Here is a 12,925-nt window from a genome sequence, read left to right as displayed (position 1 = left end):
TGAACCTTTAAACTCTTTCTGCATGATATTGTAATGTCGTTTCATAGTAAATTTGCAGTACCTGTCGATTATGCGCCTGCATAATAGATACTATGTATTCTTGTCATGTCCTGATATAGGTGGGAGAGGGAGAAAAGGGGTTACAGGTCAGTCTGCGCTCCCGAGCGCTACAGAGCAGAAGGCAGAAGGACAATTCACAGTGAAGGCATTTCATTGTTTTTTTCTATCTGAACCAACACTGGTACAGAAATACAGGTGATGAGACTTGGTAGGGAACTCGTTGTGGAGATTCTTGGACAAACAGGGTTTTTAAATAGTTGTTTATCCAGACTAACTAATCCTCTGGAGGCTAGTTCTAGGGTTAGAAAAAGCATGAATAACACTGTTACAACAGAAACCAGTGCAGAAGTCCCAGGAGTGGATACTAACCACAGTAGAAAATACTAGCAGCATCTTAAGGCAACAACTTACTTGCAAAACAAAACATACTGAATGAGACGCTGTTCACTGAGGCACTCCAAGTGAGAGTAGACTTACGCGGAGCTGGACCGAGGCTGGAGTCGACGGACGCGGATTCGGCGCCCAGATCGTCTCACTGAGAACTCCGCCAAAATGCGGAATCTAGGGGTTTTAAAGAGTCGCGTGGAGGCACTGTTTTTCCCACTTAAAGCCACCCTGCCAATCCCGCAGGTCTCTTGCAGGCGCCTGCCAATCGCGATTTAGTTAGGTCCCGCATACAGCTCCTAACGCGGGGATGTTAATGCAGTTGCACTGACCAAGTTCGTATTTGGTATCAACATTGTTCAGCTGAAAGCTAAACGTAACTGTTCTGCCAAATAAGGCTTGCAACATTATTGTTATACGTCATTTAGCCTTGCCCCTCGGGCCCCCTGGAGTAGGGACTGCTAGGTCAACCGTGTTTTGGCGTTTAACGTTGCTGTTCTCAGGGCCGGTATCAAGCTGGCTTTATACGCTAGTACGTGCCTGTTGGTTACAAAGTTCTACGGTGGCAATCTACCACAGCGTCTAGACGACACATGAAGTTAGCCGGCCGGTGTGGCCGTGCGGTTCTCGGCGCTTCAGTCTGGAACCGCGTGACCTCTACGGTCGCAGGTTCGAATCCTGCCTCGGGCATGGATGTGTGTGATGTCCTTAGGTTAGTTAGGTTTAAGTAGTTCTAAGGTCTAGGGGACTGATGACCACAGATGTTAAGTTCCATAGTGCTCAGAGCCATTTGAACCACATGAAGTTACATGTTAATTCCTTGAGGAGTAACTAGCGCCCTGGGACCGTGTCTGGGGGCACCTGCATTTTCGCAAGGCTCTCCCCTTACGGTTTACTTTTATGTAACAATATTGAACCGTCAATATATATATATATATAAAGTTAAGATCTTATTATTGGGAAGTTGTTAACGTCATACCTTGCAATCTCCTTTTCATAAAGAAAATTTGTCAACGACTGGAGTTTTTTTTAATTTTTGTCCTATATATATATATAAAGTTAAGATCTTATTATTGGGAAGTTGTTAACGTCATATATATATATAGGACAAAAATTTAAAAAAAACTCTTTTAAAAATAGCTCTATGCAAAGGATATTGCAAAGTTTGACGATAACAATACGAAGATTTTAGACTTGTTATATCAATAAGGGAACAATTCCAAAAAAAACTTTAAGTAGCTAGCTTGTACCAAGCAAAAATAGTTGTCTCTCGCCAGTTACATAACTTATATTTGTTACAAGATAAATATGAATAAGCCAGCACACATACCTTCATATTAAAGGCAGTCCCCAAAAAAAATTTTTCCTTAGCTCGGTGAGGGAGTGACACGTCTAAAGGGACCCAGATCACAATAGTCGCAATAGTTATTGGTGGTCTATAGGGCCACAGAAGATCAACCCCAAAACTTGCATTCCAAGCCACCATCTCTCCGAGTTACCCAAAACCAGAAGATGTAGCAAGGGCGGTGTCTGTACAGACTCTGAACCACAGAGACACACGACACCGACCCTAAATCACCCAATCAAGGTGTGAATGAAACGGCCCGACCAAGAAGCAATTACCACATTCCCGCGGACAGGCAAACGAAAACTGTGGTGGGAAGACCCCAACAAAACCACTGGTGAAGAAAATATATAACTCTGTTACATAAAAACGGTACCCAACTTCTCACACTCCACCACAGCGCCGGGAACACGTTGCACTTCCTCATGCTCGTCAGAGCCAACCGCTGCCTTTGGTTTCAAAGGCCGATAAGAAGACATACGGTCCCACGCGCTGATCTCCTGCACCACGACTTCTAAGCTTCATAAGCCACGTACATGCGGGTAAGGCAGACTTAGCCCCTGACAGCCAAGAGGTCGGCCAAAGCACGTGGCGAGCAGTTGACGACCCCCAACAACACGGCCCCGTTCGCGCCATCACCTCTCTCGGTCACCGCCCAGTACGTACTTCCCGATCGTCACGCGACCGTACACTTGCTCCACCTCCCGCCAGAGGGCGGTAGTAATCCAAACACCGCGCCAAACCGAAAGTGCAACCGCTAACACTAGACGCGAAGCGAAAGCACTCCGCCTGGCGCGCTTTTCGAAGAGCCAGACACCTACGGCTCAAATATCTCTCCTAGTTTCGTCTGCCCTCAGCATCTTCTCTGCTTCTGCGCCTTGGAGCGCCTGTCCTCCTTTCTCACAGCTTCAAGATAACACTACAGTAGCAAGGAATAATCAATATATTACATTCTATCGCTCCTTCTTACAGGCTTTAACTGTTGTATCCCCCTTTATTTTCGCTGTTTCAGTTAATTATTGCTTAAGGTCAATCCTTTCAAAACCCAGGCGATCATTGTAGGCAAAACCACCCCTTCTTTCCGCCTCCTCGATTTCTACATCACCATCTATGGCCGTCCTATCGCCCTCACCCCCACCCTTAAGTACCTTGGTGTCACCCTCGACCGTCGTCTCTCCTGGACCCCCACCTCCGGACGATCCAAGCCAAGGCACGCTCCCGACTCTGTCTCCTCAAGCTCCTTTCCGGCCGTACTTGGGGTCTGGACCCCTCCACCATCCTCCATACCTATAAATCCCTCATTCGCCTTTGCTACGCCCACCCTGCCTGGATCTCCACTCCCCCTACCTTTTACAAATCCCTTCAGGTCCTAGAACGCCATGCTCTTCGCCTCGCCTAACGCATCCGTCTCCCCTCCCCCATGCGGATCATGTACGACCTTATTCCCTTCCCCCACCTCCTCCTTTTCCTCGAACGGATACGGATCCTCTACACCTCCCGCCAACTCGATCCTCCTCACCCGCTGATCTCTCCCATCCTCTCCCGCCCCCGTCCGCTGCCGCGCCTGTACTTATTGGCATCTTTGCTCTCCCCTCTCCCTCCCCCTCACCCTTCTTCCCCTCTTGGCAGGTCCCCGGACTCGCACACGTTACGTGGACATTCGCGCGCCGGAGATCATCGCCATCCGTTTCTCGTGTGTGCCGTCGTGTTTTGTGTTCAGTGTTCACCGTCGCGCTCCATCGTTCACTTGTGCCATCGAAATCATCAGTGTTTGTGCGTCGTGTCAACAGTTTGTAGTGTGGATTATCGTCGAGTGTGAACGGCTCCATGTTTTGTATTCTCTGTCTACTGTTTTTTACACGCCATTACGTCAATTATAAGTATTCTTTCTGTTTTTATCATTGTCTCCTCTAAGGCTGAAGAGCGGCGTAGAATGCTGCTGCCAGCCTACTTGTTGTTTGTACAGGTATAAAATTACAATAAAGAAAAAAAAGCAGTGATTAGAGCAAAACATTGTCAAATTTGGACAACGCAACTTCGGCAGGCAATCATTCTTGGCAACTAGCCAGATACCTATTAACCCTTCCATTATTCCGGTAAGTATCTGCCAGAGATTCCTCTGCAGTATGGTCAATGTATTGTTCATAAGCTGCATACAGTTTGCGAGTGTATTTATATTTTTCTCATTTTTGCTGCAGATCTGATGATAGTCATTAAAGACCGAAACCGGTAATCTGTTAAACAAAAAGATTGTGACCATAGACGTAAATTAAAGGAAACTTATTACAAGTATTTTTGTAACGCTCTTCTTTTGTCGTTGCTGTAGTGACCAACGTAACAAACTTATAACGCCCGCCAACCGAGTCGCATGATCGATTTACGATCGCACGTTCGATATGTATCGTTTGGACACCGCGACTTCGATAGGCAATCATTCTTGGAAACTTCCCAGATCCTTATTAACCCTTCCATTATTCCGGTAAGTATCTTCCACAGATTCCGTTCATCTCGTTTAGCAGAGCTACAGAATCATTCGACGGCCACTCGGCTTCCCACGCACCAGAATTGTGACGAAGAAGACCTGTCTGTGTGAGAGGTGGGTGGGCTCGGAGAGTGATTTTGTGTGTGTGTCCGGGCAGGTGTTCGTGCCGCTGCTGTCGAACCCGGGCAACAGCCGCGCGTGGCCCAAGGTGGTGGCCCAGGACATCCAGCGTCACGTGCACTCGCTGCAGAGCACCGTCTACCAGGTGCGCGGACAGGTCAGCGGACACACCGTGCTGCCGCTGCCCGTCGGCGTCGACCGCGTGCACGAGGCAGAGCGAGCGCTCGTCTCCAGGTAACCTCTCTTCACTAACAACTAGCTGGCCGCCCCCTTAAGGGGAGAAGAAAGTCAAGTAAGCATCAAAAATTCGATTTTTAGATTTTAGCATATTTGAAATGCCCGGTCTTTCCTGCTTGAAACAGGTTTTGTTTTATATAACTACGACATTTTTTTCGTGAGATATGATGGTTTTCCTGACGCTCTGTGCAATCTGACATTTAAATGCCACGCCTTCCTTTTTGCGCCATGCAGAGAGAACGCACAGTATTCTTTTACTTCTTGTTTATTATTTCATGCCCGCACCGCGCGGGATTAGCCGAGCGGTCTTGGGCGCTGCAGGCATGGACTGTGCGGCTGGTTCCGGCGGAGGTTCGAGTCCTCCCTCGGGCATGGGTGTGTGTGTTTGTCCTTAGGATAATTTAGGTTAAGTAGTGTGTAAGCTTAGCACTTAAGTCCCATAACATTTCACACACATTTGAATTTTTTTTTTTTTTTCATGCCCACCCGGTTGGCCGTGCGGTCTAACGCACGGCTTTCCGGGCGGGAAGGAGCGTCTGGTCCCTGGCACGAATCAAAAAATGGTTAAAATGGCTCTGAGCACTATGGGACTTAACTTCTGAGGTTATCAGTCCCCTAGGACATAGAACTACTTAAACCTAACTAACCTAGGCACATCACACACATCCATGCCCGAAGCAGGATTCGAACCTGCGACCGCAGCGGTCGCGCGGCGGGCACGAATCCGCCCGGCGGACTTGTGTCGAGGTCCGATGAGCCTGCCAGTCTGTGGATGGTTTTTAGGCGGTTTTCCATCTGCCTCGGCGGGCTGGTTCCCCTTACTCCGCCTCAGTTATACTATATCGGCGATTGCTACGCAAACAAGTTCTCCACGTACGCGTACACCACCATTACTCTACCACGTAAACATAGGGGTTACGCTCGTCTGGTGTGAGACGTTCCCTGGGGGCTCCACCGGGGGCCGAACCGCACAATAACCCTGGGTTCGGTGTGGGGCGGCGGAGGGGTGAAGTGGACTACAGTAGTCGTCGTGGGGTTGTGGACCACTGCGGCTTCAATGTTTCCTACCCTGTATTTACTATCGATACTCGTTTTTGCGATCGTGTTTGTTATTGTTTTCGGGCGTTAATGATTGTATGTCATTTGGAAGCGTTTACCGAAAGCTGACAACCCTCAAATTTGGTGTTTATGGTGCTATTTTATGCTTCAATGATGGTGTAATTAGAAACTGGATGTTTTGGAATTATTGGCGATAAAATCTACTGGAAATACTGCAAAATCCTTGGTGCAAGAGAGAATCCGCAAAGCAGATATTGCTAATTTAAAATGCACAAAAGAAGCCAGACGGAAAAGAAGAGGGTCCAAGAGAAGAAAAGAAGACCAGTATGATTCAGATGATGCTCAGTACGGTGCAGGAAAATATTAGTGGTCAGTAATTCTCATCAATAACTATACTAGAATTGCAGTATTAAACTTTAAACGGATTTTTCTCAAAACTACAGTTTTTTTTTACTTTCAGGTACCATTATTTGTTAAACTAATGGTGTTAGACACATGAAATTTGGTCAATTTGTACTGCAGGTGGTAATAAGTTATTACAAGTAAATTGAGAACCACCAAACAAAATGGCTCTGAGCACTATGGAACTTAACTTCTGAGGTCATCAGTCCCCTAGAACTTAGAACTACTTACACCTAACTAACCTAAGGACATCACACACATCCATGACCGAGGCAGGATTCTGACCTGCCGCCGTAGCGGTCGCGCAGTTCCATACTGTAGCGCCTAGAACCGCTCAGCCACCCCGGCCGGCACCACCAAACAATCAGAAACTGTTTTATAATAATTAACGTACGAAAAAAAGTTAAATTTTACTAGTGAAAGAATAATTTTTTTTCTTCAAAACCATAAGAGATGTTCATTTTACTTGTAAATTGAGGCATATATATATATATAATATGCAGTAAAAATTTCATTGTTTTATCACTTATAGTTCGTTTTACAAGCGTACCTATTCAAAGGGTAAAATAGCATTGGCAAAATAGGGATAAAAATTTCCTTCCGTCTCCCCTTAACTGAGTCGTCGGCGCGTCTAATTGCCATGCAGGGGTCCCGGTTCGAATCCCAGTCCGGTACACAATTCACTCGTCGCCGCTCGTTCCGCGTGATATCCCGATGCAGCTAACATCAGTAATCCCTTCCCTTTCCTTTCCTTTCTCCGCCCTCCACCTTCAATTTACGTAAAATGTCCAAAAGTCCGCAGCAGCTGTATTTGTTCAGATCAATTATAAACTCACACAACCGGTTTCGCAACTTTTAACTTGCATCTTCTGGTGCAAATATAAATGCTGTGTCATAGGTTACAGAATGCCGCAGGGTAACAATTGGGGTGGCTAGTGAGGCGTGCGCTGTTCGCGCTCATGCCGTTTATTGCTCGTCATCTTTTTTTATGGTTCTGTTGCCTCGTTTTTCTTTTAATTCGATATACCGGCGTCACTAGGCGCTGGTTTCCTTGCCCGTGAGTGGCAGCAGCAGCGCTTATCGATAAGTGCACCGTCCTACTATCTCTCGAGCGACCTCGAGTATTTCCGGGTCGTCGTGTGTCGGGAGTTCAGTGGGGAGCTCGGTCGAGACGCAGCAGCAGTCGGGGACGGAGCGCCAGTGAGACGCGGACATTGCTCGCCGACCGCTGGCGACACACATGAACTGTCCGACGGAAGGAGATTGGAGCGGGACGACCGTTGGTCGGTCGTTCGGTTGGTCGTATCATCGGGAGACGTATATTTGGTCTTTTGACCGTTTCAGGGCCTCGTCACTTGGTCATCTTGCCGGACGTGTGTCGGTTCCTTCCTTGTGCAGAGGTGTCGGGTGGACAATTGCATGGTTGGGTCCGAGCCAGGGTGCCCGGGTCGCCGTGTCTCCGAATTCCGAACGGACATCGAGTTGAGTCGGGTTGGAGCTGCAGTCAGCTTCGGACAGCCAAGACTCGCCCGATCGTCGCCGACAGCCGTAAGTTCAGTGGGAACGACCTGAGTTGGTCGTTCGGTCGCTCGTCTCATCGGACGACGTGTATTTGGTCGCCGACTGCTTGTGGAAACTCTCTGTGTGTCGAATTGATTCGTTCGTGTTGTTCCACAGTGATTGCTTTTACGACTGTGCGGGTTCTTGTGCAAGTGTGTAGCTTCTGTGATTTCCAATGAGCAGATGAATGCTGCCTGCGCACTGGAATACGCAGTTGGTCGGTTGCAATAGAGGGAATTGATTAGGTTGTTGGTTGGTTCTTCGGCCGTCCCTAGGTCGTGTTGCCACCCGATTGTTTAGTTTACGCTTGGCTGCCTGTCTCAGCTAAACTGTTGTTAGACGTTTCTCCCCAGGCCGACCTTTGGAACACTTCTGAGCACCACTGTTTGTTGTTTGTGATTGTTATTTTATTTGGTCGCAGGTACTGTGCCAGGCCTTCAGCCGTGTATTAATATTGTCTCTTTTTATGTTTAGTATATGGCCTTCAGCCGAACTTCATAACAGCTTTAAGATTAGGCCTTCAGCCGTGTTTCTTTTAAAATTATTGTTTCTCTGTATTTAGGCCTTCAGCCGCGTTTGTTTCAAAATATGTGGCTTTAATATATAAATCCTTGTCTGTTAGGTTTCTCTTTAATTATCTTGAATTCTGGCTTTAATATAAAAATCCTTGTCTGTAAGGTTTCTCTTTAATTATCTTGAATTCATAAAACAGCCTTCAACCGTGCTCTGTAAATGTTTATCTTAAGGTTGTCTTTAATTATTGTTTGGGCCTGCAGCCGACAAGATACTTCAAGTTTTCTTAACTTGTTTTTCTGTTGTACTGCGTAAACGCTTATTTTTAAAGCCTCTCTTTTATTATGTTTTTAAAAATTTTATTGGGCTTTCAGCCGAATAATTAATTTGAATTTTAATTGGCCTTTAGCCGAAATTTGTAAATGCTTGGCTTTTAAAGAATTTCCTTAGCTGATCTGAAATATTATAAAGAATTTCCTTAGCTTATCTGAAATATTATTTCGGCCTTTAGCCGAGAAGTTATTTTAATTTTACTTAAGAAACACCTTCAGCCGTTACTCAGCCGTGAATTGATGTTTGTTGTTTTAAAGGAAAAACTGTGCATTGGTTCGAGGTTCAAATGGCTCTGAGCTTAACTTCTGAGGTCAACAGTCCCCTAGAACTCAGAACTACTTAAACCTAACTAACCTAAGGCCATCACACACACCAATGCCAGAGGCAGGATTCGAACCTGCGACCGTAGAGGTCGTGCGGTTCCAGACTGTAGCCGTTCGGCCACCCCGGCCGGCTTGGTTCGAGGAATAAAGTGTGAATGTTCTTGTATAACTAACAGTAAATTACCGGCCCCTTTCCACAACCTGATCCGCTCTGTTCTGCGAAACCAGATTTCAGTTAGGTAAGTTTTCAGCCCTTCTCAGTTGATAAAAAACCGTCGTCAACTGATAAAAAGACCATCTTCAATTATGTCTATGTTAAGTCGCGAACAATAAAATTTCCGATTAAAATATGCTCTTGTCGGCTTGTGTCAAGCAACAAAATGCCCCTCATAGATGTTATAGCCGTGTTAGTAACAGTTTTCCGGAAAGTGTTAATTCGCACTGAGCAGTATACGAGTGCACAAGCCCACAAATACGAAGCAGCTACCGCGATGGAAGACCAAATTGACAAGCAGAGGATCGAATCGAGATATATATCAAATGATCGATTCATGTGTGATCGATTGTTTTACAGAAGTTAGAAACAATGGACATGCTGTTACTACACGAGCACTGTGGTAGCTAGCGGGCAATGACTGCAGCAGCCTAATCAGCATTAGAAACTTTTGAACTCAATGCATGGAACACCTGGTGCAATTCATTCATAGGGAAACACGGAATTCTGCAGCATCTTGTCACTAAGGACAGCAGCGCCAATGACAAGCTTCCATTTGATGAACGATTGGGAACAGTAAGATTCTTTCAACTTCAAACCCCCAGTATAATTCTTGAATTTAACCTTAGTTTTGATAAAAGTACCGATTAAACATAATGTATCACGTCTCAAGTAAGATAATGTTATCTTTTGAGTTGAGAATCTTACAGAAATAACTGTCAACCAGTTGAGACGAATCTGTCGTAAAGTTTTGGATGAAGTTTTGCGACCTTACGTAAAATGTAGCCGCTTCTGCACATTATTGATTTGTGGGCTGTACAAAGCTATCCCTCGTTATAAGCCGGCCGTAGTGGCCGAGCGCCTGCAGTCTGGAACCGCGCGACCGCTACGGTCGCAGGTTCGAATCCTGCCTCGGGCATGGATGTGTGTGATGTCCTTAGGTTGGTTAGGTTTAAGTAGTTCTAAGTTCTATGGGACTGATGACCTCAGCAGTTAAGTCCAATAGCGCTCAGAGCCAATCCCTCGTTATACGACGGTCTGATTGTCGATGAAACCGGAATATCGACGTGTTAGAAGTAATTCTGTCAAAGTGTATGCCGTTCTGTCAACCGTACGACGTATAATTTTACTGGCAGGTGAAAAAATACATTCCTCCATTACAGAAGTGCCCTATTCTCACCCAACAGCAAACGGAAGCGTTGCAAGTAATAAAATCTACGCCGGGATTAGTAATCAATCGCAGCCTTCAGTTTTGGAGGAAATGCTTTGATACGTTTAGTTTGCCGTGAAATTATCGCCAGATCGCGAGGTATTTGGCAACGTTAATGATGTTGCTTTCCCTAATGATATTCGCATTAAAGAATGTGAAAGAATGTGACTGTGGCTTCGGAATACACTGGTTCTCTTGATGTATAAAAGCAAATATCAAAGCAAAAATTAATATACTGGAGTTTATATGTATTTAATTTTCATTATTATTAGTTACATAACATTATGTAAGATTTGTGATGATAAAATCTAATTTTAGTAAGAGTTGAAATACTTAATTCTTTCGCAAAAAGTTCCATTGTTTCTCGACATCAGTAAAATACTGATCCCATTGAAGTTGCATACTTCTGCGACAATAAAACGAAAAAAAAGACAATATCACATCAGATTTGAACACGGAGTACAAAAACTCGAAACTTTGCTCCTAGTTACTACCGTGCCAGCTCGGTTGGTGAAGCACCGCGCTTGCGAAATGAAGCAGTAGCATCAAGACTTTGTCATTTTCTCGGAAACTATTCAGTGTTACCACAAAGCATAATATAAATGTCCATTTTCACCCTTCTTTCACCAAGCAGAGTTTCGACTGTGTCAGAGAGCAATCTATTTCGGGTGCCGCTTGCCAGTATTCATTCCACTCCTTTATGATTTCCAATGTCATCCTACCATTTTTCATTAGGTCGTCATCTCTACTTATATCTTGGACTTCTCCACAGATGCCCCTTCTATCTGTTCACCAGGCTACATGTCCCAACCACTTCCGTTCAATTTTCATTAGAGCACGAATACGACGACCACTCCAGTTTGTTGTCTTATCCTTTTGCTTATTTTCCTGTCTTACTGAGTAATTTTCATCACGCTTCTCTACACTTGTAACTAAGGAACTCCCGTTTCAGTGATTTTTACGTTAACAGCTCATATCCGAATGCAGTATGTAAAAACTGGTGTTACGTACTGACTATGTTCTCCGTTTCAGACACGTCGGATTTTCATTTTGAAAACTATTTGGTTCACCAAAGGCATTACAGGCAACTGTTACCTTGTTCACCGAGCAAGAAGGCGCAGTGGTCAGCACAGTAGATTGGCATTCCAGAGAACTACAGTTCATATTCCCGTCCGGCCATTCAGTTTTAGATTTTATGTGATTCCCTAAATGTCTTAAGGCAAATGCCGGGATGGATCCTTTGTAAAGGCAAGGGCGATTTCCTTCACAATCCTCCCAAATCTGAGCTTGTGCAAAGGACTATAAACACTGAGCTTTCTTCCTTTTTTTCAAATGGTTTCAAGACTACATTTTCAATCTGTACTATTTTCTTCTCAGTATGTTGATTACACATTGTCCTGTTATTATTCCAACAGATTTCCAGGCCTATTTTCAGTCTTGTTCTACTAAGCTCATCCTTTATTTGTTGAAGTTTTTCTGCACTAGAAGCAAACAATGGCATTTTATCAGTAAAGGTACGGTGGTTCAATTATGATCAATTAACGTGTTTTTACGCAATTAAAAATCTGAAACCTCATTTTGAGTGAGCTGTCAGATTTGTAAACAACAAATAACCGAGCTACCTACGCTCAGAAAGATGGACTGTGGACTCAAACTCAGTTGCAATACCGTAAATAACACACATTTATTTAAACAACAATTACAATTATCCACATCTGTAAGAACGTCAGCATTACACTACTAAGAACTAATTCCCTGTTGTCAGCCCAAACAAATTCTGCTTGACGTGAGTCTTTCATACGAAGCCCATAGTCGACAGAATGCGTCGGTTTGTCTCCCGTTTCAAACGAAATGATATTTAATTCGTAATTTTACGTGGCCATTCGATAGAGCGCTACCAGATTAGTCTAGTGCAGTATTCGATTTATCGATTTGTATTAACATAAACAGAAAAACGTGGGACATAACGAGTACTCCAGCAGCGACTGAGCAGCACGCTTCTGTGTGACGGCGGCAGTCAGCGCGGGCCAGCGCGGTGCTGTCGCTGCTGCAGTACTCGTCACTCCTTGCGTTTTACTGTCCCTCTATCCATCAATCAAATGTCGCACTAGATTAATTTGAGACGTCTCTACCGAAGGAGTACGTAATATATGGTTTTAAAAATCATTATGTTTGTATATGAAGATGGTATCTGTTCTTTCGGACATGTCCGAGAGAACAAATACCATTTTCATATAGTTAAGGCTAACAGGCCATTGAACTTCTTCTTCTGTACGGATGCACATGTATTACCGAACTCTTATGGGGCTCGGTAAGGTTGTCTGCCGTGAATAACGAGTGAAATGAGCCGGGGATCTACGAATGTATTGTGTGGACTTCAAGTTGGGAATGTGTGTCTCACGGGGAGCGTGCAAGGGATAAGTCCCTGCAGCCGCACTATCCTCTGTCCTCTTGGTGGCTCAGATGGGTCCGTCGCTGCTTACGTCTGCCGGCATGGTAGCTCAGCGTGTTCGGTGAGAAAGCTGGTTGGCCTCTGTAATAAAAAACTGAACGGAAGGATCAACAAAAGAACTTGAACGGATGTCATGTGACGTCCGCAACGACCAAACACAATGATCAACAACGAACAAAATGCAAAAAAAAAAGAAAAAGAAGATAGCGTCTGCCATGTAATAAGGAGATC

At 45.0% G+C, this 12,925-nt stretch overlaps 1 protein-coding gene across 1 annotated transcript in view; it reads left to right on the top strand.

The window, feature by feature from the left end:
* The window catches only part of LOC126474748 (dynein beta chain, ciliary-like), a 734,368-nt gene that overhangs the window by 13,142 nt on the left and 708,301 nt on the right, over positions 1-12,925 (top strand). Inside the window, exon 3 of the mRNA XM_050102225.1 lies at positions 4,429-4,625. Coding sequence (XP_049958182.1) covers positions 4,429-4,625 — 197 coding nt within the window. The remainder of the gene's footprint in view (positions 1-4,428; positions 4,626-12,925) is intronic.

Source organism: Schistocerca serialis, chromosome 4 (assembly GCF_023864345.2).
Source record: "Schistocerca serialis cubense isolate TAMUIC-IGC-003099 chromosome 4, iqSchSeri2.2, whole genome shotgun sequence".
Classification (NCBI taxonomy): domain Eukaryota; kingdom Metazoa; phylum Arthropoda; class Insecta; order Orthoptera; family Acrididae; genus Schistocerca; species Schistocerca serialis.
Note: the sequence above shows the minus strand (reverse complement) of the source record. Positions and strands in the feature narration are given on the sequence as shown.